At 36.7% G+C, this 23,955-nt stretch overlaps 2 protein-coding genes across 2 annotated transcripts; both read left to right on the forward strand.

Annotated features, from left to right (window-relative positions):
• Positions 1-681: 681 nt before the first annotated feature.
• LOC122071002 (glutamine synthetase cytosolic isozyme 1) lies at positions 682-4,337 on the forward strand. The gene is made up of 12 exons (XM_042635274.1): positions 682-852; positions 1,282-1,321; positions 1,430-1,533; positions 1,657-1,705; positions 1,839-1,945; positions 2,042-2,129; positions 2,859-2,987; positions 3,108-3,182; positions 3,319-3,372; positions 3,520-3,557; positions 3,710-3,869; positions 3,967-4,337. Exons 1-12 carry the CDS (start codon positions 779-781, stop codon positions 4,117-4,119), a joined length of 1,071 nt encoding a protein of 356 aa, XP_042491208.1. The 5' UTR covers positions 682-778; the 3' UTR covers positions 4,120-4,337.
• A 9,376-nt stretch (positions 4,338-13,713) lies between these two features.
• Positions 13,714-22,434, forward strand: LOC122070997 (V-type proton ATPase subunit B 2-like). Its single transcript, XM_042635262.1, has 15 exons — positions 13,714-13,887; positions 14,618-14,682; positions 15,443-15,498; positions 15,620-15,718; positions 17,175-17,234; positions 17,908-18,019; positions 18,133-18,341; positions 18,818-18,946; positions 19,094-19,231; positions 20,214-20,364; positions 20,474-20,556; positions 21,165-21,212; positions 21,349-21,402; positions 21,616-21,699; positions 21,886-22,434. The coding sequence occupies exons 2-15, from the start codon at positions 14,625-14,627 to the stop codon at positions 22,069-22,071; spliced, it is 1,467 nt and encodes a 488-aa protein (XP_042491196.1). The 5' UTR covers positions 13,714-13,887; positions 14,618-14,624; the 3' UTR covers positions 22,072-22,434.
• The last annotated feature ends 1,521 nt before the right edge of the window (positions 22,435-23,955 follow it).

Raw genomic sequence — 23,955 nt, forward strand, 5'->3', positions numbered from 1 at the left:
TTTTTTTTTTTTTTTATTCTGTACTTACCCGTGGGTTTTGCCCAGATGATTAGGGTGAAGTCTCCCTCAGGATTAGTCGAGGTGCGCGTAAACTGGCCCGAACACCTTGGTTAACAAAAATTAAAAAGTGTATTGGTAAAATCATTCACCGAAGTTACATGCCCTTGACCTTGGTCATGCTTCCACAAATAAATAAATAAATAAATAAATAAAAACCTTGGTCACGCACAAGTTAAACCAGACATGACCGGAATAAGCCAACTCAATCGACCAGGTTTATTATCAAAGCTGCTTTGTTTTGTACTTGATAGGATATTAAGGTGATTATCATAATAAGCCAACTCGATCGACCCGGTTTATTATCAAAGCTGCTTTGTTTTGTTCTTGATAGGATATTAAGGTAATTATGATAATTTGATAAGGGTAATAGAGTCAGAAAAATATAATGTTCCGTAGTGGGAAAATGTAAGAAACTGGGAAACTCACAAACGGCGTGTTAGAGTGGTTCCCCACGAGCTCCAACCAACCTTTCTCAACCGGCGACTTTTCAGGTTTTCCTTTTTTCACCACTATTTTATAATCTAAAAATCTTAATTTTTTAAACCATTTTTATTAAGTTTATCCCCAATTTATTTAGTTTTTCAATACCAAGTTGGCTCAACTCCACTATAAAATCTACTAGTATCCCCTACCTTTGATCTGCCTCACGTCTTCAAAGTAAAAACAGAGAGGAATCAAAGAGAGAAGCCTGCAATTGTTTTTTTGATTCCTCTCTATCATGTCGCTGCTCACAGATCTTCTCAACTTGAACCTCTCCGACGTTACAGAGAAGGTTATTGCTGAGTACATATGGTAAGTTTTATATTTATTTTTTTCATTTGATTTTAGTTTCATCACCTGTTGTTACTTTTTCTTGGGTGTTCTGCTTTTTGATTGGAATGTTGTGTTTTTGTATCTTACATTTCTTGGGTTTCTGTATCGTCTCTGTTTTCTTCTTGGGTGGAACTTTGATGGGTATATCCCAGACCTGCAGTAGCAGGAGCCTAGTGCAGTGGGTTGCTATTTTTTTTCTGTTCTGTTTTCTTAGTTTTTCTTTTGGGGTTTGGTTTGATTTTTCATTTTATTAGCCTTGCAGTAATACGATTTCATACTTTCTTCACTCATGGGTGTGCTTTTAATATTTATGGTTTTTCTATACTTCTTTGTGATCTGTTCAATGGAAACATCATCTTTTCCCCAGCTATGGGCGTTCTAATGCTTGTTCTAATTGTCGGAAAACAGGATCGGTGGATCTGGGTTGGACATCAGGGGTAAAGCAAGGGTACTACTTACTCACTCCTATTTATTGTTTTCTTTTGTTTTTCCTTTCGTCTCTGTGGAGTTGTTGATCTATGTGGCTGTTGGGTTGTTTTGTTTTGTGCTGTGTTAGACTCTTTCTGGGCCAGTTGATGATCCGGCAAAGCTACCAAAATGGAACTATGATGGGTCGAGCACTGGACAAGCTCCAGGAGAGGACAGTGAAGTGATCTTATAGTGAGTGTTCTTCTTTTTTTGTCACTTCTCTATATTTCTGACATTGTTTATTTTGTTTCGAATTCTGCACTTTCTGGGTGGTGTTTGATGAGGGAAGTTTGCTTCGTTGATCTCTTAAAACAGTCCACAGGCAATCTTCAAGGACCCTTTCAGGAGGGGCAACAATATCCTTGTAAGTATTATTTTTATCATTATTTATTTTGCAGTTACTTCACTCTTGAATATCATTCCTTTTTTTTTTTTTTTTTTTCCTTTTAATTTGTGTCAAATTTATTTATTTATTTATTTTTATTTTCAATATATAGGTTATGTGTGATACTTACACCCCAGCTGGAGAACCGATTCCCACCAACAAGAGATATAATGCTGCAAAGATTTTCAGCCACCCTGATGTTGTTGCTGAAGTACCCTGGTATAATTTTGTTATTGTTCTCCTTTCCCCTGTTCCAATCGGTCGTTATGTTGATCTTTTCTTTATTTACCTTTTCATTTTAATATTTGAAACCAGGTATGGAATAGAGCAAGAGTACACCCTTTTGCAAAAGGAGGTTAAGTGGCCCCTTGGGTGGCCTGTGGGAGGTTTTCCTGGCCCTCAGGTAATACGTTTCGCCAGGTTAAGCTTCAGTATCATTGACTTGTGGTTTATTTTATTAATATTCCCTTCTAAACCTGTATTGAGTTTGTTCTGTTATGTTTCTATAGCCTAGGTCTTGGATTTTTTTTTTTTTTTTTTTGAGGGGGGTGAGAAGATAGTATGAAGTCTGGGTTTGACTTTGTTGCTTTCTTCTATACCATTTTTATTTTAAGTTACTGGAATTCTTTGTTTTCTGTAGTTAATCTTATATCCTTCTTTCCAACTTATCCCTATTCCTATAACTGATCTTTACTCTGTTTTTTGGTTTCTTTAAAATTTTCCATCTCCCCTCCCTACTCCCACCCAATTCATTTTAGTGTATTTGCGACAGACTGACCGATCATTCAGTATGATACAAGTAGTTTTTAATTCAGATCACCTTGGACCTGTTGTAGAATCACAATTTTTGCATCTAGTTAGTTGTTAATGTTTTGCACTTAAAATTTCTGCTAATTATGTGGATAAAGTTTTCATTTGCATCCAAGTTCAAGAGCTCGTGCAAATCTGATGATCTGGATAAGTCATTTTAAATTGTGAAACTGGTAGTAGAGTGAATTGGATGATACAGTGTGCTATTTGATGTAGTATGTTAATTGTGTAGTGAAACTACATACATTTCTTATATGAGCTAAGACTTTAATCTTGTGGTTGGGATAACTGGAATTAAAAATCCATATTTACTGCAAAACAGGGACCATACTACTGCAGTATTGGTGCTGACAAATCCTTCGGCCGAGATATTGTTGATGCTCATTACAAAGCATGCCTCTACGCAGGCGTCAACATCAGCGGTATCAATGGAGAAGTGATGCCAGGCCAGGTAGGGAATTAGATTTTCTGTTTCTCATTCACTCAATTCTCCTCCTCCTTATATTGATAGGCTTTTCTTGTCAAATTATATTGCTTTGTTACTTATTTTATGTCCTTTTATCTTGTTCAGTGGGAATTTCAAGTTGGCCCTTCTGTTGGCATTTCTGCTGGGGATGAATTATGGATTGCTCGCTACATTTTGGAGGTAATCATATGAAAATGATGGCTACCATTGCTTCTTATTTGTTAGGATGCAAAATATATACTGGTCCTCTAAGGACGAGAAGTTCTTAAGAATGATAGGTTATGGTTACTCATTGCTTGCATTCTTTCTTGAACAGAGAATTACAGAGATAGCTGGTGTTGTTCTCTCTTTCGATCCAAAGCCTATCCAGGTTAAATTTTATTTCAAATATCTGATTCTTATAAAGTTTACATTTCTTATGCTACGAAATTAGAACAATTGAACTGAACAATGTTTGTTTCTTCTTAAAATTTTGATTGCCTGTTTTTTAATGCTGTGCTGAAATTTTTGTCACCAGGGTGACTGGAATGGAGCTGGTGCTCACACAAATTACAGGTAATGATGCCATACCACTCAACTTCATTATTCGATTTTTCAGAGCCAAAGTGTTCGCTCTTTTCTTTTCTTTTTCTTTTTTATTTTTTATTTTATTTTTTATTTTTTTTATTTTTTAATGTACCTGATGAATTATGTTCTGTGGGTTCCAGCACCAAATCCATGAGAAGTGATGGAGGATATGAGGTTATCAAGAAGGCAATTGACAAGCTTGGGCTGAGGCACAAGGAGCACATTGCTGCTTATGGTGAAGGCAATGAGCGCAGACTCACCGGGCGACATGAAACTGCTGATATCAACACATTCAAATGGGTATAGACTTGTTAACCTATTAAGATTGCAATTAGTGCTTTAATTGTTAAGTTGAGTGTGCTGATATTAAACAAAACTTGATGTGGCTGCTTCACAGGGAGTTGCAAACCGTGGAGCTTCTATCAGAGTTGGTCGTGACACAGAGAAAAGTGGTAAAGGTTATTTTGAGGACAGGAGGCCTGCGTCGAACATGGATCCCTATGTGGTCACTTCCATGATTGCGGAGACCACCATCCTATGGAAACCATGAGGCTGCATTCAGGGTCACCGTCATCTACTTACTGGAGTTCTTAGGGGACGGTTTGATGAATTGCTGGACTTCTTATTTCTTTTCTTCATTAGAATTGCATGTAATGTCATCAGTAGTTTAGTGGTCTTTGCCATTGTAGACGGTTGATTGTATTGTTGCCTCCGTTTTGCTTTTGCCTCGTGTTCAATAACATTAATAAATATAAGAAAGCTTTTACACATTACTGTTAATGTAGAGAATAGTTTGGCTTAAATATGCTTATCTTTGTGTTTGATTAAAGGGAATAATGGTCTCAGATTTTCTATTTATGCGTCTTTCTGGTAATTTGCAGATGGTATTAGATTAAGTTATAATAGAAATTTTGAAGACGTTTGGTGTCTCAACTTCTTAAATTTTGAATAGCATATTGGTAGCTGTTATGCACATAAACTGCCATTGTGAATCAAACTCCCAACAGAAAGCAAACTTACACTTCCTCATTGGGGTCTCTTCCAAAGCTAGCTAGTTGCATACAAGTCATGGCTTTTCTATTTCTATCTATCTCAGTACTTGCAGCCAAACAGCAATTTATCATATCAGATTGATTACTTGGAAAGCATTTACTTTTCTTCTTCATAAGGGAAACAGACTTGGAAAGCATTAAGCATTTTTTTTTTTTAATTAAGACTTCATTCTTTTCTGGTAAAAACTAAAAGGGCGGAAAAGAAAATTTTCTATAAAATTAGATTTTTCACTGTTATAACCTTTTCCCTTAATGTGTTTGCTTTGTAAAACACTCTCTCTCTCTGTATGTGCTCCTGGGGACTGTACAGATAGGTCCAATGACAGCTTATTGGAGGTGGTTACATCTTTTATTTTTTTTTTTCTGGTCATGATCAAAGGAACAGCAACTTATGATCTGACCTGGTTTAAGGCTCAAAAGTCATGAATTCGTCTCTTTCTCCTCCACAGGAGCAGACCATAAAAACCCTTTTTTTTTTTTTTTTTAGAGTGACATGATGGAACGTGCAGCCAATGTATACTCCACCCAACAAACGTAAAGAGGAAGAGTTGGTCATGGCACTAATGGAGACGTGATTAGGTTAAATAATGTCCTTTTCTAATGGTTCTATCTGCCTCCATATTTTGGAGATCTATAAATCATTTGGGCCCCATATCATTTTGTCTTTTTTATTTCCATTATTAACCATGCAGGGTTGAGTGGGACTCGCCTAAACCATCCTTCCCAATACAATCTATTGGTCCAGCTGTCCTGAAAAAGAAATATGAGAGAGAGAGAGAGAGAGAGAGAGAGAGAGAGGCATTCTGGAGTTTGGAGGTGTAAAAGGGCCAGTCTAGTATAGTGGGCTATTAGAAGCCCAGTTGTGGACTCCCATTTTCAGCCTCCATATAAGAACCCAAATAAGGAAATAGAGATGAGATGGAAGGAAAAAAATCTGTTATGAGCAAAAGAAGGAAACCTTGGCAAATAGTAATCATACAAGAAAATAGGAGAAGAGTATTTGGAAATCTCCATTCTTATTTTTGTTAAAGAATGAAGGAAACTTATCCATGGATTGTCCAGATGGTTAGGGCGAATTAGGGATTGTGTGGATAGGCACACGGTCCCAAATATGATTCCCCATCTGTGCGTCTGCGATTTCAGTGGAGATTGTGGTAGTGGATTGCTGCACTAGTCTCCCCGAGAATCAGTCGAGGTGCACGTAAGCTGGCCCGAACACCTTGATTAACAAAAAAAAGAAAAAAAAAGAGTATTCCATGAGAATAGAAAAACCTTAGAAAATACAATTAGTGGAAGTTTCTTGTTAGAAGCTAAAGAAGATGATTGGAATTTGGGACCATGTTTGCCAAAGTTTCTTATGCCCTACTTTTGCTTCTCAGATTTTGAGATCCCAACTTCTGTAGATAAGAAGATCCATAAAAATGGATTCAACAAAAACCACTTCTTTAAATCTTTCCTGCTAAGAGCCAAGAAGTCCAAGAAACTCCTCCTTCCCTTGTGGACATGAGAAGCTTAGCCAAATATGCCCATTTGTAAGTTTCCTACAAACTTTTGTCATTGGCATTGACTTTATTTATTATTTTATTTTTAAATTTTTTTGAGAGAGACTATAGAGGGATTCATCATATGCCCCCACACCCAATTGGAGGAAGAGAAAACGAAAGTTCCTCATCAGATTCCACTATAAAGCAATTGTGAATTGGAGACACACATAGCAATGTCATGTTATCTTCACATAATATATGTCTTGTCTATTCTCATTTCTCAGAAAAATTTAAACATATGGAGCATCAATAGTTGTGATTTGCCAACTAATGGATATCTTGTCTTCTTTTTTAGTTATCTGTGTTTCTTTTGACTTTTGATACCTCCACCCTTTGTATTGGATGTCAAGCAAAGATGTATAACATCAGAATATGATCAATCTGATGATCAGAGAAGTCAAAGTGAGAATTAATGCTGTGTTTGGGATGCATTTTTAGAATAGATTTTGGTCTAAACTCTATAATGTATTGTGAAACCTTATTTTTACCTATTTTTTCGCTTCAGAATGCATTCTAAACCCGTAATCTATTCTAAGAATGTATATTAACTCAAACCTTGGCTATCAGTGATTTAACCTGGCTTGCCCACTGCCATATCTATGTTCATGGGCTCAGGCCATGCAGATACTTATAGCACCTAAGAAATTATATATTAACAAAAAAAATTATCATAATTTAGGCCACGGGTTAACCAAAATTCAAAATTTGTACAAAAATAAGTTTATTATGAGCTATGACACTATGTATATGATAGTATGAAATGGATTAATATGTTGTACAAACTATATGTGGAACTAATTGAATATTGTGTTTCATATAAAAACTTTACCAAGAAGATAAACACCTTAGTTTATCATTCTCCCTTTATTGAAAAATTTTTTTTTTAAAAAAAAATCATTCTCCCAAACCCCACCCCAAATGAAAGAAAATGAAAAAATTATATGCATAAAAGCATAAAAGCATAAAAGCATAAAAGGAGAAAGAATGTCGCTAGGCTGTGTAGTGTACGTGAGTACTTTCTGTGTCTATCTCTCTCCTCTCTTCTATGAAATGATATATCTGCCCCATATTATGAGACGAGAGAGACAGACATAGAGAAATGCTAGTGTATGCATGCTATCAGCCAAATGTGTAAATTAAATTTCTATTGGGAAAATGTACTCTGTGCCACCAGGGTAGGGTGTACTAACACTTGTGTCTATCCCTCCACTTAACATGAAATGATATCGCTACCCTCCTGTATGTGATACCATTGTGAGCTCCCCATATGCTACTTGCTCAAAGAACCTTCTCCTAAATTTAAAATTCTAATTTAAAACTACCGAAATCTAAAATCATATAACGAAAGCCAAAAATAAGTCATTAAATTTTTGGCAAGAGCATGGAAACTTGGACATGGGTCAATGGGCCAAGATTGAGGCCCAGCCCTTTAGAAATGCAATGTATGAAGCCTAGGACATATGGCTATCGGGCCAAATCTTTGTATGGACCATTGGGCCCCACATTGGTTTGGTCCAACCAAATGATTTATTTCCTCCTTGGCAAAGGGTGCCACGTGAGATGAATGCGAAGGAATAAACAAATAGTGTACTCATACACTCACAATGAGGTCTACAAATGGTAGGACCCACGCATTTTCCATCAGATCATGTCCATGATTCCAATCAGACGATTAAGAACATCAGAGTATAGGATCGAGAAAAGAAACCAATTTCAGACGATTATATGTTCTCATACGATCGGAACAAAAGATAAAGCTGAAATGAGCAACATGGGATGGGAACCAAGGAATAGAGGCCCACCTCACTCTGTGATGAGTGAGGTTATGGGGGCCCAGCTAGACCTGCCAGCGGGCCAGTGGATTTTGGTCAAAGATGTATCAGCCCAACAATCGGCCAACGGTGGTTCAGGTGGGGGGAGGGATCCGTGAGGGAGGATATGGGGCCCATCTAGACCTGTGCCAATGCCTCTGAAATCTTGGAATCTTTCATGTCGATATGCATAATTGGGTTGCATCATCCCGCGCCCCCCCCCACAAAAAAAAAAAGAAAAAATATTTGAAAGGTAGCATCACATGATTATTGGATGAGAAAATTACATGATTACCCATTTTTGGGTTTTCCTTTACAAAACTACCCACAAAAAGTTTTGATTAATAAAAATATAGGTTTGGGTTTACAAAACTACCCACCTAAAGTTTCAGTTAACAAAAATACCCAAATTCCCATTTGGGTTTACAAAACCACCAAAAATATTGATTCTTCATTTTTCACATATAATCATGTATTTTTTTATTACTAAAACTTTGAGTGGGTAGTTTTGTAAACCCAAATTCAATTTTGGATATTTTTGTTAACTTAAACTTTAAGTGGGTAATTTTGTAAAGATAAACCTAATTTTGGGTATTTTTGTTAACTGAAACTTTTGCTGGGTAATTTTGTAAAGATAAATCCAAAAGTGGGTAATCATGTAATTTTTCCTTATTAGATTTACTGATCCTTTCCTTTTCCACCTTCCCTCGCTTTTTTCCCCATTTTTTTTGGATTCTTGAATACATTTTATTTATTTTTTAGTAATTCAGATTATGCTTTGTTAATGCACTTTTTTTTTTTTTAATATCGAAAAAAATGAAAGCCCATCCTTCATGAAATAATTTAGTCAAAGCGCCCTCTCCATCCAATAGTAAATGTGCAACAAGGCAGTATTTAGTGCACATATAATAATATATATATATATATATATATTTCAAAAAATATGTACCATATAATAGATTTTCAGATGATGGCAACACATGTTTCTCCTGCTTTAATGATACAATATGCCTATAAAACGTTATTACTTTATTATGTATTATTTTATGGGAGAGGGTTTTCCATGACACCCAAGTATTAATTGGGCCTTAATCGGAGGAAAAAAAAGTACTAATTTGGGCATATGGAAATCATGAGTTATGGATCTCCGTAAATAGGGTTTTGAGGATAGAAAATGTGGATGGATTATTCTATCTTGGTGTGCGGTGTGCCTATTCTATTGCACATTAGCATAATGGAAGAATATTTCCCTTATTTTATAGATATATAAGTACATAAAATTACTCTGTATTAATTTTTTTTTTTTTTGAATTTTTATGGGTCCATCTATACATCACCATGCCTAGTGAAGCATAACACTACATTATTTGCCATTTGACAATCCATGAGTTAGTTCATGTGATAAAGGATCTCACGTTCATTTCGTTGGTCAAATTTAGCATAAAATAAACAAGAAAAGTGGTTCAAACTCTAACTCAAATATTTAATAAAATTTCAAAAAGGTCAACTACTATAAATGAACATAAAAAAAATATCATCTTTTGTAATTTTAGCTACTTTTGATACTTATTTTAAATTGAAATTGTATCATCTATGTACCCGTGTATTGTCACATTGCAGATAATGAAGTGTTATAATACTTCACTATGATATAGAGAAATTTAAATTTTCCTTAATTTTATACAAACAAATGAGGAAAGTTTTCCATCTATTTGACTTAGAGTGAAAATAATATTTGAAATGTGATTAATCAAGATAATTGGATAAATAGGGAACTCTTCAATCTATATTATGGCCACATTTCAAAGAAGATGCCCAAACTAAATGAACCAAACCATTTAATAAACCATTTTAAATACCATTTATGCTCCTATTACCTCTTCCTTCAGTCTCCGTCTTGTCTCTTTGAGTTCTAGAATCACAAAAACCATGACTGAAAAACTGTTTAAAGACTAATTATGAACCTATTACCTCAAATCAGTCACAAAACCAATACCAGAACCATTTAAAATCAAAATCGTCTTTAAATTGAGAAATCAAAACCATTTATAAATGGATTTGAATTTACAAACTGTTCACTTTTTGTTTTTACATTACACTTTGAATAATAAGCAAATCGTTTAAATTGAAACCGCATCATTAGACACCTTTAAATTTTTTATTTCTTTTCTTTTGAGGTGGGGGCTTATTTTTTTCCTTTTTCGGTAAAATGGGTGGGCTCCATAATTATAGTTTTTTTTTTTTTGTAAATCATTAGAGCTTTGACCGAACCATATACAATGGCTTGGTTCTCAACTACAAGTTTTAGTATAAGATTTGGATCAGTTGTGCATTATTAAATACTTGTTTTGGGGATGCCATATCGTGCTTCTCGTGAACTAGTAGTGCAAATGTTATTCACCTTTATTATAATTTGAAAATTGGGTTTTTTCTTCAGAAAAAAAAAAGGAGGGGGGTATCATAGATGGGATTGACTCGTCTCCTTAGCTATGATCGTTCGGTCGCCCCATAGCTATTTGGGCACTCGTCATGTGTTTAAGCGATAATCCAATGACGCCTAACGAGGTGCAGAGAACGAAGCATTGACAAAGGTACAGAGAAAGAAATGTGGGAAGCCATTGAATCGTCGCCTAGACACATGGCCAGTGCCCAGGTAAATATAGGCGCAACCTGAGCAATCATCGCTCAGGAAAGGAGCCGGATGCTCATAGATGAGCTTTGATTGTACTTCGAAACTTTATTGTAGTGCACCTCTATGGTAGACTACACTGGAGAACTAAAGTTCCTTTTATTTTTTATTTTTTTTATTTTAATCTTCTTTAGGTGATACAAAGCCACACAGATATTCTAGGGAGAAACAGATTGTTATAGCAAATGACATTATGTGGTTACTCAGATCATTAGGAGCGAAAGAAATGTTAGGATTTATTATGATATTCATTTATGATGAAAAAAGAATCATATTATCATTTTCAATGTGACTATCAGATTGGATCGAAGAAGGATATTTTCGAAGTCATATGATAAAAAATAGGAGTTTATGATAATAGAGACATTCATAATATCAAATCACCAGTAATAGAAGGATTCTATTTTTTCCATGGTGAAATATATTTAATGATTTTTTTTTTTGGTCAAAAAATTATTGGCATGTTGATTGATTATGCTAGAAAATTGTGTTGTATGGCAGGGGAGAATACTCTAAGCAAGCAGCATTAGGAGCAAACTAACTAGGAGCAACGAAATGGATTCATCTAGAAAGACAAATAAGCCATTTCATATTCATATGAGGTAAAAGATAGGGAGAGAAAGAGAGTGCTAATGTACTTCTCACTGTGAAAATCTTTTCCTTATAATACTCAATTGTGAAAAAAAATAAAAAATAAAATGCCTCACAAATTACCACGTGGAATTATGATGTTCGATGCCACCAGTCAAATTCAGAATTTCAGATCACGTCCCCGTTGGTTTGGGATCTGGCGAAGAGCCTAGGAAGTCATCCCTAAGGATAAAAAGACTGGACTCAAACCCCAACACGTAGAGATGCGTCCTCAAATCACCTCAGTCATGGGATGATTTTCTGATCTATCCAATCATTAAAAAGCATATTTGTAGATAATCACTGCATCCCATCTCACATCATCCACGAGGTGTGGGGACCTAAGGAATCTTTTTTTTTTTTTTTTAACTGATTCCTTTCTGGTGGTTGTAGGGAAATGCAATTTTTTTTTTAATTTAAAAAAATGAAATATATTTTGCAATGAAATATATTTTGCATGAAAATCATTTCCTCTGTTTTCAGCCGTTGGATTCAAGCTCTCCAAATCAAATTTGAAGGCAAGTTACATCATCCAAACAGTTTAGTTCTGAATTTGTTTTCATTATCAGTTCCAATAATAATTTGAATTCAAATTCAATTGTTGGATCTGTTACCTCACCCTACTCTTCATTACATAATCCAATGACCAATCATACTGAAAAGAAAGGAAATTACCCAAATTTCCCCAAAAAGAATTCTCTATAAGAGCTTTGCTCAGAGTCTATCTCACTCTCTCCTTACGAAAAGATATTCTTACCCCTTGTTTAGAGAAGGAAAGAGCAAGACACGAGAGTGTTGGTAGGGGTTGTGCTCCTGATGGTGAACCACTTCTCTTCTATTTTTTTGGAGAAGATTTTGTGAATAAACGATATAATCCTTTGGGATTGAGTTCCTTGTGTTGGATGCTTAGTGTATGCTAACACCTTCTTGTATTTATCTTTCTCTTCTCACAATAGGGGATGAGGAGGGAGGAAAGAGATGGACGTAGGGAGGCAAGCATGCCCTACATATCTTGACTGCGTTCTTTCTCCTATATATTTTTTGTTTGAATAAAAAGAAAAGAGGATTCTTTGAACTAGTGGCATAAGATAGAACAACAATGAGATGCGACAAAATGATATCATACATAAGAGGGTAACGAGGTCATTTCATGTGAAGATAAAAGAGAGAGATGCGAAGGTGCTTGTTAATAATTTCCTACCATGGAAGCCTCTTTTTAGATAGTGTCATCTAGTGGTTTCTTTACCAAATCCTTATTACATTGTAGTAGGCCTCATGCTAGATTGTCTTGGTGGTGAACGTGACACAAATGAGTTGTAATTGGTTTGCTTGTGGTGGTGGACTTCATGTTGGTGCATTGAACTGCTATTCACAGATACCTTTGGGTGAAAACATCCTCTATTGTGGGTGCGGCGAGCATCGGACGGTCGAGATGACATTGGGGCACGTGCTGATGTCGTCTTGACCGTCTGCTACTCGGCACACTGCCACACCCGTGGCAGACAATAATCACTCTACCTTGAGTTGTGGGTTACTTATCTAGTTTTCAATACGGAATTGTGTTCGAGTTGTTACTTTCGTGTTTGTGGCGGGGCTGTCAATAAATTTTTTTTCACATTCCTCCTTTCATAAAAGTATGTTGGATGATGGATTGTCTTGGTGGTAGACATAATGCATGTTGAGCGCTTTGACTTGACCGATGTATATGATATGTCAGGTAAACAGCCGATACCTTATTATAGTATTTCATTATAAGCTTGTAGTAATGTATCAAGTTGGCAGACGACACTTGTCATAATTAACCATAACCCATCAATTTTTTTGCATGGATCCTCACACTTATCCTTGCTTCGAATCTTCCATATAGTCAACCCCATTAAGTTGATATAAGGTTTTGGGTGGTGTTGTTGTTGTTATTGTAGAGATGCAAAGGTGGTAATATACACTAAGAGGACCTTTTCCCATTAAACAAGGTAAAAGAACGATGCTAGGACTTGAGGTTCTTGTACCCACACGCTTGCATGCGAGAATTCCAGCTCATCACCTATGAAATAAAACATTTCATCATGTTGATATCCTTGTGTGTGATTTCATTGGCCCCCACACTTGTGTAGTTCACACAACCAAGTAGCAATCCTTGCCTCAAAAAAACAAAAAAAATGAGATCGACTGATAGGCATATTGAAAAAAAGAAAGAAAGAAGAGGAAACCGTGTTTCTTTCAAAAAATTTGAAAAAAGAGTCGAAAACGAAAATCAAAACCATATTCATCTTAATGGTTCATTTTCTATTTGGGCCAATACAAATAAAACCGATTGAAACCAGACCAGACATATCTGGCCTATAGCTAATATCGGTACAGAATACAGATAAGGGTGCACCAGTGCACCTGATTCAGCAGTAAAAAAGATAGGGGAATCCGAAGATTTGCCCTTGGCGGAAAAGAAAAAGAAAAAAAAGGTCAGGAACAGAAAGAGAGAGAAAGAGGAACAGTTCTCAAATTGTCAATCAGATCTCTTTCCCTCTCGCCATATCTCCACCCTTTCTTTATCTCTCAATCTCCCTGTGGATCTCTCACATACACAGGTCAAAGGTAAGTTCCTTCTCGGATCTCTTCTTCGTTACGCTTTAACTTAAAATTCTTTTTTCCTATTATATGAATCTTTAATCCATTCATCCATCGATGCTTTTTATTCAATTCGATTTGATTCTGTATCTGAAATTTCAACTTCTGATTAAGTTGGGAAATTCGATAGGATCATTTCGACGCTTCTGTTCATTCGATCAGGTGTTTAAATTTTGTATCCCGTATCCTTGCTTAGCTGTTATGTTTTAGTTTTGGGAATTAAGGCTAAATTTCGGTGGATTGGATTGCTCACTGTACTAGTATTGATTTCGTTTTTTTTTTCACTAATGGATTTTGAATTTATGATCTTGGTGCGGAATCTAGTTCATGGCAATTTATTTATTTATTTTTCTGAAATCGTTCATAGTAATGCCCGTACCCAGTGATTGGTTTTCCCTAATTCTGCGATGCAAGGAACCTCTCGCCTCTTAAGTTTTGAGTGATCTTATAGCACTGTTTACTGTCAGAAATGAAGGTCTCAAACTCATATGCTGCCATTAATGGTTTTATTATCCGGGACTAAGTTGGCATTAGCCGCTTAAAAATAGTTTTGGCTTTGTACTCTCCTACTGTCCTTTGGAGTACAGCATTTCATTAATTTGATGAAGTATGTAGTACATTGTCTATGCTGTGGTCGTGTGTTTTACTGTAGTCCTCATTCCAACATTAATGGGGGAACTTTTCCTTGTTTTATCAGCTTAAAGATGGGTTTGGCACAAAAAGATTCCGACATGGAGGAGGGACAGCTGGAGATTGGCATGGGTAAGTTGTTCCCTTTTCAATCTTCTGTATCTGTCAGGATCGCAAGGTTTGTCACAGATATGAATTTCTAGAACCATGTAGATTAATTTGTAGTTGTATTTTTATTTATTTAAATATATGCTTTGATACTACTTAATTTGTAAGTTGATGCACTTACCCAATTTTCTTTTTTTTTTTTTCTCGCTTGAACTGTTTAGCATTGGTAGAGCCCTTGCGGTTGTTTTGCCCCCCTACACATTTGATATGTTTCCCAGTTCCAATATTGAAGAAACTTATAAATAAATTAAGCAAGTGTATTGATCTAAGAAGTCTGTCTTGGTTGTTCAGTGCTGTAATTAGCTTTCTTCAAATTATCATAACTAACTTCTTTTGCTTGTTTTAGCTGTGCAAGATATATGCATGGTTGAGATTCACTATTGGTTTTGCTAGTTCTGGTCTAACCCAGCAACCTGCCTGACTTTGTTTCGTTTAGGGGCTTGGCCCTTTTTTAACCCAATTGACTAAACTAACAAATCCAATAGTACTCATTTTTCGACTCTTCCATCCAACAAGTCAACAGTTCACACCCATGTGAGGGTTGGCTAATCCTATCTTGTTGAACTCAGGTGGTGCCCCAGCTGGATGATCAACCATTATCCCTGTGCTCCCCCCCCCCCCCCCCCCCACCCTCTCCCCTTCCCCCCCCCCCAGCTTGTGATTTGCACCACCAAGGTTCTATGAAATATTGGACTGGAACTGATTCCTTGAATTTTTCTTGCAGAGTATAGGACTGTCTCTGGAGTTGCAGGACCACTGGTGATCTTAGAGAAAGTTAAGGTGGAGTTTATCCCAGAATTCAGTTTGTTTCTCAAGTGTTATTGTTGCAGCTATGCTAATATTCTTTTGGTAGTGGTGATGTGTGCATTCATTGATTTTTGGTTATCATGAACTGTTTTAGGGTCCCAAATACCAGGAGATTGTCAATATTCGTCTGGGAGATGGAACAACCAGGAGGGGTCAAGTTCTAGAAGTAGATGGAGAGAAGGCTGTTGTGCAGGTTATCATGCTGTTTGCTGCCCCCTATAGTTTGTCATATTTTCAATGGCTTCATACGTGCAGAGGGCCTTCAAGGCAAAATGAATCTTATTTAGAGTGGATTACTTTTTGACCATTCTTCTATGCATTTGTGCAAGTTACTAGTAATTTTTTATGTTGAAGACTTGAAGTACCTTTCCCATGAATCCTACATTGCCCTGCAATGACACACCCCTATTGCAAGGCTTAGGTTGTTACTTCTTTCACTTTGAAATTCACTCGTAAGCTATAATTTTTGTTTGTTATTTGCATGCATGGGCCTCCTCTAGAGTAACCTTTTCAGAGCTGTCAATCAATCTACATTTATCTGTTTTTCATGGAGTTCTCTTACTGGGCAAGCATCAGTTTAGGACACAATTACTTCTGATACTAGTCTGAATACTATTCCGGATCCTGCTTCAAGGCTCTTGAATTTTTTTCTGTCCTCTTGTTGTATGGCCCGTAGTAACATCTATTAGACACTAGTTCTATTTTTTCCTATGTGGAAGCTTAGGTGGGAAAAACAATAATTTCCTACTCTCTTTTTTTCCTGAACCTGAACCTCCATGTGCTTGCCAAAAGCCAATTCTAGTTCCAAAGACGGGTGCCATTTTTATTTTATTTTAGTCTGATCTATTTTATGATCACATCTGTTTGATGTGATGTTAATGATATAACTAAAATATTCTTGTTGCTCTCTAATTACATGAAGGAGGTAAATTGATTGCAGGCTTGCATTTTATGATATAGGCTTGGTATTACCCTAGATGTTGCCCTGAGCAGGATGATTCACTGGTTGTTTGGACAAAATTTGATGATAAGTATGTTTTTTGAAAAAAGAAATTATTATAGATCAGTGTTTCAAATCATTAGGCATTGCATGTGCTGTTCTACTTGACTGACTCCTTGGATATGAGCATTTGAGTAGGGCATAATATGGAGTCGGTCAGATCTCAGATTTTCTCTGACTCATGTCCGTTTCTCTTGGTTTGGATCTTAGAATAAAATTCGTCTATAGTTTTGGGTTGGATCTGGTTGGGTTGTTCAGATCATATTTGGACTTGGATCGAGACTCTGTGAAGCTCTAAACTTGTATATCTATTACAAATAAATTTGATTGGATTTAAGGGGAAGAATGCTAGCCACTACCCTAATTCATTCCATATTTAAGATCCATTAGGATTGTGTGTTGGATACAGATGTAGGGCTACTGATCTGAGTTGGTTCTAATTCCGGAGTTGAGCATATTAATGGGAAATTGGATATGTATTCTGATCCATATGGTTCACACTTGGCCATGGCCCATTTTGTGCCTTGTATTTACTAAAACAGGATTTGCCATCAAACATGTTGTTATGGATATCATTAGGGTTTTGATCTTAACAATTGGAGGCATTTTTCTGACAATATGTTCTTTCCATCGGTTGTTGTTTTGGCAGGTTTTTGAGGGAACTTCTGGAATTGACAATAAATACACAACGGTGCAGTTCACGGGGGAGGTACCTTTTCAATCTTCAACTTATTGAAGTCTAGTGGATCAGGGTTGTCTAGATTTACTGCCCACCCCCCCCCCCCCCAAATTTTTTTTTCTTTTCTAAACCTATTTCCAGTAAGTGTGGCAATAAAAATTTGGACTGCTGTGGAGACAACATTGCAAAACATTTGATACTGAACTGACATTGGTCTTGTCACTCTTGCGACATGGAAATGTCAATATCTGCTCACATGGACGACAATTGTTTTTCTTTGATAAAATGCAAGCTTAATTGGAAAAGAATGAGAACCTACCAAGGGGATCTAGGAAAACAGCCACCCATGACTATATATAGAATGAAGGGAATTAAAATTACAGCTATGCTAGACTCAAAATAAACCCTTGGGCTGAACCCTTTGTTTTGGTGAGTCATCTGGCAGAATCAGAAATGGAAATTTTCTTCATTTTTCTGCTGTAGATTTTCATTTTCTGTTAGAAGATTGAAGTGGAAACTTCACCTGTATCAACCAAAGGATTCTTATTTCTTATTTGTGTTGTAAGATCAAACTCAACTGTCAGATCTGGCATTTTGGGTCCATAAGGATAAAGAAATTACAGTCCCTGCCCCCAAAAATAAAAACCCAAAATAAATTCATTATTCTGTTTTCCACATTGGCTTACGTTTTTTCTTCTTTCAGGTTTTGAAGACTCCTGTCTCATTGGATATGCTGGGGCGTATTTTTAATGGATCAGGAAAACCTATTGATAATGGCCCTCCTATCTTGCCTGAGGCTTATTTGGATATTTCTGGTAAGTCATTTCAGGGAGATGTCATTTTTAAGTAATCACTAATTAGCCTCTTGGGTTTGTATCATTCTTTGTTTCTACATATATCTGGTAAATACTTTGTTTGTATTTCTCAGGGAGTTCTATCAACCCTAGTGAAAGAACTTATCCAGAAGAGATGATTCAGACCGGGATTTCTACAATTGATGTCATGAACTCTATTGCTCGAGGGCAAAAGATACCTCTTTTTTCTGCCGCTGGTCTTCCACATAATGAAATTGCTGCTCAAATCTGTCGTCAGGCTGGTCTTGTAAAGAGGTTGGAGAAGTCCGCAAGTCACATTGAGGTATATTTGGCTTACCAATGCTACAAGATTAGTGGTAATTAGCTATTGGATATCCTTGATATAATTGATTGAGGGTAAGCAATTATTGATGATTTTATGGGATATTAGTTGCAATTCAATTTCATGCTGTAGCTGGGTTTTATGGGAGCTCATATCATTTAAAACATTAGAGTAAATTAAAATGTTTCTCAACCAATTCTTTGGTCATTGGAGAATGAGAACCACAAATTTAACTTGCTTCTTTAGTATTGTGAAAGTGTGATGGTTCATATCACCTACAGCCTACATGTTGGTCAATTCCATGTGTATTTGGAATTTCTAACCAATTCAATGATCGCTAATTGGTTTAGGCCTGATTGGTAAAGTTAAGGGTCATAGTTTAGTGCTCTTTTTTTTCATATTATTTCTTTTTCCTTGTTAGAGCATTTAAAACTCAAGTAATATGATTGTGCTATCTGATCTCATGCATGTAACAGGGTGGAGAAGAGGACAATTTTGCCATTGTATTTGCAGCAATGGGAGTCAACATGGAGACAGCTCAGTTTTTTAAACGCGATTTTGAAGAAAATGGATCTATGGAGAGAGTGACCCTTTTCCTAAACCTGGTACCTCCATTAAATTTATCTGAAACTTTTGGTTTTGTACAACTATTTTTGTAAATTTTGTGGTCATACTGTTGGAATGGAGTTTTGTGGTGCCTTTTGACATCCGGGTGGTTCCATTGATGTTTTGTCTAATATGCTCTTACACAGGCTAATGACCCCACCATTGAACGCATTATTACTCCTCGAATTGCTCTCACTACTGCAGAATATTTGGCTTATGAATGCGGGAAGCATGTTCTCGTCATACTGACAGATATGAGTTCATATGCAGATGCACTTCGTGAGGTAATAAATCCTCTATTTTTCTAATTGAATCCCAATTTTTTTTTTGCGGAATCATGTCTAATCTGGGTAAAGTTAGTGACTGTAACTTGCAGAATTTGTCAATACTTCATATCTAGCTGCTTCTTATTAACTTCCTATCCCCCCTTCCCACTTTTCCTCTGCGTGTGTGTGTGTGTGTGTTGGGTGTGTACCAGAAGATGATTGCAGTGTTGATAGAGTAGCTATTGGGGATATTCGATTCTCTTGCTGATGTCCATCCAGAAACATGTCAACTATTTTGACAGTCCTGAACTCCCATTCAGAATCGCTATTGCTATAGTTTGTGCATAAAAACAGGTGCACTGGCGCATCCAGTGCACGTGGCTCCTGTCACTGTGGGGTCTGGGGAGGGTCATAATGTACGCAGCCTTAGCCCACCTCATGGAGAGGCTGTTTCCTAACTTGGCTCTGCTACCACTAGCTAGCAATGGGACAACCGTACTGTTGCACTGAGGCCTGCCCTTTTGACATAGTTTATTCATATTATGTATAAATTATTAAATTTGCAGTAGCAAAGGGGAGTTGTAGTATCACCTGAATATGAATTTACCCAATTTACTATTATTGATCCTGTCTTTTAATTTTGAGCTGAGGTTCTCAGTGGTCACCATCCACTTTGATCCCCCTTCATTTCAATCTTTTGCTGGAAATCATTGTGTCTTGAAGGTGGAACCTTATGTGACTCCTAATTTCATACCAAATAACTGAAAATAATCTTCTATCTAAGAGTTCTATTTTATTTTGAGATTCCAAGTCTATAGAGATGTATGGAGAAAGTTCTTTTGAGATTCCAAGTCTATAAAGATGTATGGAGAAAGTTTGCAAACTATTCATGCATTCCAAAAGAAGTTTTCAAGCTCTTCATAGACACATAACTGTAGTCCTTGACGAGTATTTTGAGTTCAACATTACTTTACATGCAAGCCATCGATTTTGGCCACAGGTGTCTGCTGCCCGAGAGGAAGTGCCAGGAAGACGTGGTTATCCTGGATATATGTACACTGATCTGGCAACAATTTATGAACGTGCTGGCCGTATTGAAGGACGAAAAGGCTCCATCACTCAAATCCCTATTCTAACTATGCCCAATGATGGTATGCTTGAAATTCTCAAACTTTCTACGGATACCTTTTTAAATAAATGTTTTTAAAGGAATGACAGGGTAATCAGACTAACCATTGCCAATTTTCTTGCACGGTCCAGATATCACACATCCCACTCCAGATCTTACAGGTTACATTACTGAGGGGCAGATATACATTGATAGACAACTGCACAATCGACAGGTAAGTGTTATATACCAATAATTTAATTAGTATCATCAGCAGTACTTAATATATGCTAAGTGCCCCTTGGGAATAGTGTGTTTCTATGAAATATGTTGGCATCAAGACTAGGGTTGATAGTTCTGACCTGATCATAGGCTTGTTTTTGTTGTGTTTTTTGAGGACCTGAAACCATGAACCACACACGAGACCGCTGTGCTAGTCACTAAATTAGTTAAGAAATTTACTGAAATGTTACTATGTTAGTTACGAAGGTTATTACTTCTCTGGGTTCCATGTGATTCAGCCTGGTAAAAAGGAAAAAATGGGTTCTCAATGTTTTGGGGGAGGAGGCTAAATTTTCTGATTGTTCAGTTGGACTATGCCTAGTGGTATGATGATGACCACCTCCTGACAAGGGAAGAAAGGAAAATTGAATAGGGAAGATTGCAATTTGGTAGGCAGCTCTGGGTTGGGCTGGGTTGGTTCAGCATTGGCCCAGTCACATGCTGCTCGGGCTGTTTCTTGGAAGTGATTTTATATCATGTTTCTGCATATTTCACAGGTATTTGTTGTAAGGGGTATAAATGATTTGATACTTAAACTGGTTTCTTTTCCTTATTGAACAGATATACCCTCCAATCAATGTTCTTCCATCACTCTCACGATTAATGAAGGTAAGATTTCTGTACTGAAAAAACTTGTATTTGCTTTGCACTCTTAATTGAATAGTGGAGATGCCTATTCATTTATAAAAAGGATGAAATGAAGAAGTTGGGGTCTAGTTGATTGTACCATCGATATATCTTGCAGAGTGCCATTGGAGAAGGGATGACTCGCCGAGATCATGCAGATGTATCCAACCAGGTATGATTGGATAGTTAAAACTGGCACAAATCCAAACTCGTATCACTTACATTCCAAGTTGGTAAATTTTATAACTTAACCCACTTGGTTCATGTCTTGTACAAAATTTAGGTATTTTATGTGGAACTTGTAACAAACTCTTCTACTTATTTTGGCTATGATTGAAACTGGTAAAAGTGAAAATCTTAACTGTAATGATACCTTTTGTTTCAGCTATATGCAAATTATGCTATTGGGAAGGATGTTCAAGCAATGAAAGCTGTGGTTGGAGAAGAAGCACTTTCTTCCGAGGACTTGGTCTCTCTCTCTCTCTCTCTCTCTCTCTCTCTCTCTCTTATACATACGTACACATCATGCATATATGCACAAATACATCACAGCCTAGAATAAGCCTTGTCATCCTCTTGTTGGTCTAGTGAATTCATCATCCCCTCCTTAATGGGAAGAAATGCTAACTATCAAAGTTTCCTCTTGCAAAAACAGCTTTATCTTGAATTCCTGGACAAGTTCGAGAGGAAATTCGTAAGCCAAGGAGCCTATGATACCCGCAATATCTTCCAGTCACTTGATTTGGCATGGACATTACTTCGTATCTTCCCCCGTGAGCTTCTCCATCGAATACCAGCAAAGACCCTAGACCAGTTCTACAGTCGAGAGGCAGCTAATTGAGGGCAAGAAGAACAAAGCTTATATCCCCCATCTTGTAGCCCAATCCAGTGCTTAGCCCAAGCTTCTCAGTTTGTTCTCTTGCCGTGGTTTTATTTATCCTGCTTAGGCTGAATAGTTCATTGGTATATGCGGCAAAAATAAATGTGTGGTTATTCTTTCTGCCCCGCTCACTGAAGTTGTCCGTCTAGGTGTTCTAGCCATCAATATTCTTTTTTTGAGAACCGTAAAGCTTTTGTAATATCTATGCTTTGTTTTATTTATGTTTGTGCTACCCAGGTAGACATGGGTACTGCTTAAAAAAGTCATGTTCAGTTTAGGTACAATGGGGATTTTATGATATAAAGTTGTTGCTGTATTCATGCTTGTTTTGACTTACCACTCCACCCTCCCTCTCTTCATTGTGCCTTGTATTAGGTCATGAAGGATTTTATCTCGACATTCTTCAGTGACCGATTTGTGTCTTGGCCTGGGTATGGATCTGTTTCAAGCTGTTCATCTATTTCTGCTACTCAAGCATTGCATTACGAAGACGAAATGCTTGGCTTCTTTCTGCCAAAGCATAAACTCATACTGAATTTTATCCTAATTAAATGATTAGGTTGCATGGATCATTTTTTTGCCGATCATTCTAAAATAATACCAAAGCCTGTGATCAGAACCAAAGAAAGCAAATTCAAATGGATATGTTCTCAACGAAATCCAAGACAATTAATTCCACACCATCGGAAGCCAAAAGATGAAGAAAGCAAATTCACATTTCTGTGGTTAGCATATCTTTTTTTCTTTTGGTCTCAACATTATCATATCATAATCCATTGGTTGATCCATAATTTAATTTTTAAGATTCATTAATATTGTTTTTAAAATTTTTTTATCTTCTATTTCTTTGTTCTATGCTAGCAAAACCAGGTATGTAATTAATGGGAAAGTGTTCTCTGTTTGGGAGAATGTGCTCCTGAGCATGACCCAATCAACACCCTCTCCCTTTTTTGTTCAACCTATAGGGGGCAGTTAGGCCATTTTATATAGAGGAGAAAGACATAAGTAAGGGCGTAGGCACAAGAGTCACGCTCCTGGACAGAGAACTTTCTTCCATAATTAATACTAACGGGCTCTCCAATGAGCCTTGCATCTGCTACACCCAACAATGAGAAATCCAACGGTTGGCAGATTTGTTAACTAAAAACCGCCACTACCCACCCCACCTTACCGACAATTGGCTACACAAACCCAAACCCAATGCTACTACCCTCTCTTCCAGTGACAACATTAAGCACTAAATTATGCAAAATAGAATTTGCAAACCGTTTTCCAAAATTGGCATACTAACTGCACTTAAATAAAAAATCCGATTGAGTGCAGAAATGATTCTAATTTTGACTGTTCCTATCCGTTTTCGTTTTAATTTGCACCTTGTAAAATATAAATTGAACTAAAACCAAACCAAATAACGAAAAAATTAGACCGATTGAGGTACTCAATTGTCAGCATAGCAGGTACTTTCTTATATTCATCAATCATCATGCCAATGACATCCTACAGGCTTAAATTGGTAACAAGTTCCTAATTAACAGTTACCATGTGTCAGAACTTCGGGAGAAGAGAGAGAAAGAAGAAGAGGAAAAAGGGGTTTGTAGTTTCAAAGAAAACAGAAGAATCTAGAAGAAGAATGGAGAGAGAAGCAAAAGGGGAGATGGTTGATGGACAAACCTTGGAGGACAATTAGTGGACTATCAAGGGTAATTTGTTGCTGTTCAAGTTGGTTCCAAAGTGGAGCGAAATGATTTAAGGAAAATATTCAAGGAAATTGATGGCGAGAAAAACAATATTGTAAACTTAAACGAATTTGTTGATCTGTTGTGACCAGTGAAGACAGATGTCCCT

Source organism: Macadamia integrifolia, unplaced genomic scaffold (genome assembly GCF_013358625.1).
Source record: "Macadamia integrifolia cultivar HAES 741 unplaced genomic scaffold, SCU_Mint_v3 scaffold_170A, whole genome shotgun sequence".
Lineage (NCBI taxonomy): Eukaryota > Viridiplantae > Streptophyta > Magnoliopsida > Proteales > Proteaceae > Macadamia > Macadamia integrifolia.

Excerpts from the sequence above, each read along its gene's own strand:
- LOC122071002 (XM_042635274.1), top strand. The coding sequence starts at position 779 with ATGTCGCTGCTCACAGATCTTCTCAACTTGAACCTCTCCGACGTTACA. Across the intron at positions 1,534-1,656 it reads GACAGTGAAGTGATCTTATA|TCCACAGGCAATCTTCAAGG; the intron begins GTGAGTGTTCTT and ends CTCTTAAAACAG. Across the intron at positions 3,183-3,318 it reads TTGCTCGCTACATTTTGGAG|AGAATTACAGAGATAGCTGG; the intron begins GTAATCATATGA and ends TTTCTTGAACAG.
- LOC122070997 (XM_042635262.1), top strand. The coding sequence starts at position 14,625 with ATGGGTTTGGCACAAAAAGATTCCGACATGGAGGAGGGACAGCTGGAG. Across the intron at positions 15,719-17,174 it reads GAGAGAAGGCTGTTGTGCAG|GTTTTTGAGGGAACTTCTGG; the intron begins GTTATCATGCTG and ends TTGTTTTGGCAG. Across the intron at positions 21,403-21,615 it reads ATGCAGATGTATCCAACCAG|CTATATGCAAATTATGCTAT; the intron begins GTATGATTGGAT and ends CTTTTGTTTCAG.